Source organism: Condylura cristata, unplaced genomic scaffold, assembly GCF_000260355.1.
Source record: "Condylura cristata isolate star-nosed mole 26May11 unplaced genomic scaffold, ConCri1.0 scaffold00013, whole genome shotgun sequence".
NCBI lineage: Eukaryota > Metazoa > Chordata > Mammalia > Eulipotyphla > Talpidae > Condylura > Condylura cristata.
This window is the reverse complement of record NW_004567114.1, coordinates 15,891,350-15,895,070: the sequence shown is the minus strand read 5'-3', so window position 1 is coordinate 15,895,070 and position 3,721 is coordinate 15,891,350. Positions and strand designations below refer to the sequence as shown.

At 33.8% G+C, this 3,721-nt stretch overlaps 1 protein-coding gene across 1 annotated transcript in view; it reads right to left on the bottom strand.

Moving 5' to 3' along the window:
- GTF2A1 (general transcription factor IIA, 1, 19/37kDa) overlaps window positions 1-3,721 on the bottom strand; it is a 35,350-nt gene that overhangs the window by 7,231 nt on the left and 24,398 nt on the right. Inside the window, exon 8 of the mRNA XM_004681649.2 lies at window positions 383-472. Coding sequence (XP_004681706.1) covers window positions 383-472 — 90 coding nt within the window. The remainder of the gene's footprint in view (window positions 1-382; window positions 473-3,721) is intronic.

Here is a 3,721-nt window from a genome sequence, read left to right as displayed (position 1 = left end):
GATTTAGCAGCACTCATTAGTAACAAAAACAAGTTACAGTAATAAAGAAGTCGAGGCTAACAAAAGTAGTTTTATCCCACGAGGTTACTAGTGATATTAAGGACAAAATCAAAGTGGCTTTATTAAGTTAAAAGACATAGTCTAAACTGAAAACAAAACAAAAACACAAATTTCTCATCATCATTCCCAACTTATTTTTAAATGTAAAGTTATATAAACTAAGTTTTCACTCAGCTAAAATAACCTACTAGAATGTTTGTTTACTCTGTTTATACAGATTATGCAGCATCAAAGAGCTGCCCAAGAATCTGAAAAGGTAGAAACAAAGGGTTAGAGAATCAAAACAGAAAAAGATGTCAGTATCTGGTGATAAAATCCTTACCTTATCATATTGGCATACAACAACATTTTCTGTGTCAAACAGTTCCTGTCCTTCCTCATCACTCACATCATCTTCACTATTGAGGGGCTCCTACAAACAAAACAGGAGAGCTTATTTATGATCCAGGTACTAATTATCAGTAAAAAAGTTCTTCATATTCAATAAAAACAGTGACCTTGACCTTAAGATTCAAGTGCCAGTTGGATGCATACATACAGCACAAACACAATGTTAATTGGCTATGTTAAGAACAATGTTACAAAAATTAAATGATATTATAATATTTAAGGTACAAAGCCTTAACTTTATTAAGTATGAACAGGTTTTTGCTTTCTTTCATTTTTTCAGAACAACACAGAAGATAATTCTGCCTAGAAATAGATCCAAGAAACTATAAAGGTTTAATTATATAAAGGCACTTAAACAGCAGAAAACAAAACTATAAAATTGCTCAGCAATCTGGCCTAAGACTCCAAATATTCTACCATTAACTAAGACAAACCAATTAAAAGGAGATGGGTGAGGGAGGGATCTGGACTTGAGTACAAAAGTCAATGGTCAAGATCCAAGCATGACATAAAAACACCAACTTCGTTAAACTTGACCTCAGTTATGTCAGAGGACAAAAGAGAAAATTCAAATTTCTAACTGGAGAGAGAAGCCAAAATAAAAGCAGAAAGATGAATTATGAAGATCTAAATCTTGATACCTACTCGACATGCACACTCTGCAAATATATGTATTTTTTAAATTTAAAATAGATACCACCGGCCTTGTTGTTTTTTTCCTGGTTTTGCATAAAAAGCTTCCAGCATTTTACTGTTGAATGTGATTATTAGCCGTGGACTTATTATACATGGCTTTTACTAAGCCAAGGTACTTAGCCTCTGTATCCACTTTTTCTCAGTTTCTAATATAAATGGATGCTAACTTTTGTCAAGTGCTTGCTCTGCATCTATTGAGATAAGCATACTTACCCTTAATTTTGTTAACATAGCACATTCACTGATTATGGATACTGAACTGTCCTTGTATCCCTGAAGTAAATCCCACTTAATCATGCTAAATGATCTTATATGTATTGTTGCTTTCAGGTTGCAAATATTTTGTTAAGGATTTTTGTGTCTATATTCACCAGGAATACTGTGTTTTAATTTTCTTGTGGCATCCTTATCTGCTTTTGGTTATCAGGGTAGTGTTGGTCTTCTAGTTCATGAAAGAGTTTGAGAATGGTTGTTATTAATTCTTCTAAATGTTTAGCAGAATTCACCAGAAGTCATTTTGTCCTGGATTTTTTGCTTGTTGGGAGGTTTTTAATTACTGATTTGATCTCCTTGTTCATAAAGTATGTCCAGATTTCTATTTCTTCAATATTCTGATGCTGGTGTGCAAGAGTTACTGTGGATAACAGCTGCTATTGCTGCTTTTTACCCTAGCAATCACATGAAGCCATAAAAAGGAATTCACAGACTTTTCAGATAAGTAGAAAAAAGCAAGCATGAAAAAGGACAAAGAGCAAAGACTCTTTGCTAGGTATAAAGTGCCTGGGAGAGGCAAAGAAAGTTGTTACAAGGTCTTCCTTCAGAAATATATACTTTCTTTACCTCATTATTCTAAAGTTCCATTAGTCTCTGTGATTGGTTAATTCTTGGTGATCTCACTTAATTTGCTTGTGATTTTCCTACAGTAAATCCCTTATGTTTCAGTCTTCCATCCAGAAGGACCTGTTGTTTTTGTTGCCCCTAGCTCTAGGGTGCTTGATTATCTCCATTATCTTTTCCTTCAGAATTGTTTGCCCTTATCTCTGGATCTTCCCTTATTCCTGTTGTTGCCCTTATCTCTGGAGCTTCCCTGAAGTCCTTACTTACATTGTCCTTAAAGCTACCTAATTATCTTAATTTGCCCTATAATTCAATTCAATCTTGGAAAATTATATTTTCTAGGAATTTAAACATTTTTGCAAAGTTGTCAGTGTGGTGGCACATAACTGTTCTTAGTAGTCTCTTTTAAGTTTTGGTATATTATAGTTCCATTTGCCTTAAGTCATTTTTTGCTTTTAATTTCTTGTTTGAGACTCTGGTTGTTCAATGGCAAATTATTTTATCTCACCATATCTGTGAACTTTCCACTTTTCATTTTGTAACTGATATCTAGTTTCATACCATTTGGGTTGAAGGAATTGGATTCTTGAGCTAAATTGGATTAAAAAACACTTCCATTTACTCACTAGGGGGCATATTTTTTAAAAAGATTTATTTGTTTACTTTGCATAAAAGAACTGGGATATAGGCCAGAAGTTGGGGTGGGGGCTACCAGAGACCCCAACCATTCTTTCTTAATTATAAAATATTTAAAAGCACATTCTTTAGTTAAGGTAAAGATCCTCTCTTGTCATGAAATTGTGCCTGTGTGAAAGGATTCACCAAAGACAAGGGTGGGGAGCAGAACAGGCAGATCTAATGAAATACACTACTGACAGGAATAGAGGGCAAGACAAGAGAGGTCTGCTGCACCATATGTGGGGTCAGCTCCCTGGCTGGGGATTGAATTCAGGCCACAGCAATGATAGCACTGATACTTAACCCCTAGGCTACCAGAGAGAGCCCAACCATTCTTTCTTAATAATAAAATACTTAAAAGCACATTTTTCAGTTAAGTCAAAGATACTGTCTTGCCTGAGAAATCTGTCATCATGTGTTCTCCATGAGATTCCCTTCAACTTCCTGACAATAAAGGATTGGTTATTCCTGTTTAAACCATAATTGCTCTCTCTCTACATGAACTTAACAGGGAATTATACTTATTACAAGTGTGTCTGTTATGAAGAACTAATAAGTTATAATGAGCAAAAGTGGATGCTCTGATAACTATGAATAATGACTTTTATAACTTCTTACTGGTATATAGTTGGCTGAACTTTACCCTTTCGTTAAGAAGCAGTAAAACCCATAGAGCTGACATTAACTATTTAAGTCCCCTAATATATCTGTTTGTATTAAGCAAGGCTATTTATAAACTCTTATCTATGAAAGCAAAACAAATTTAAGGATAATGCCATTTGTAAAGTTAATTCATTCAGGACATAAATTCTGCATGATCATCACTATAGCTTCCATATCTGGCCTATTCAGGTCCTTAACAAATATTCACTTAATGAGTAGCAGTTATAAATAAAATCTAGTTTCTTGTTAAGAGTTTTCAGCACTTGGTAAAAACTCATGCTGAAATTAAACATATATGCAACTTAATATGTAGAACTAATGATTGTAGTCAGAAAACAATTTTTATTCTGAATTAAATGTTTCAATAAATAAAAATCTCAATGTTAGTAGCTGTTAA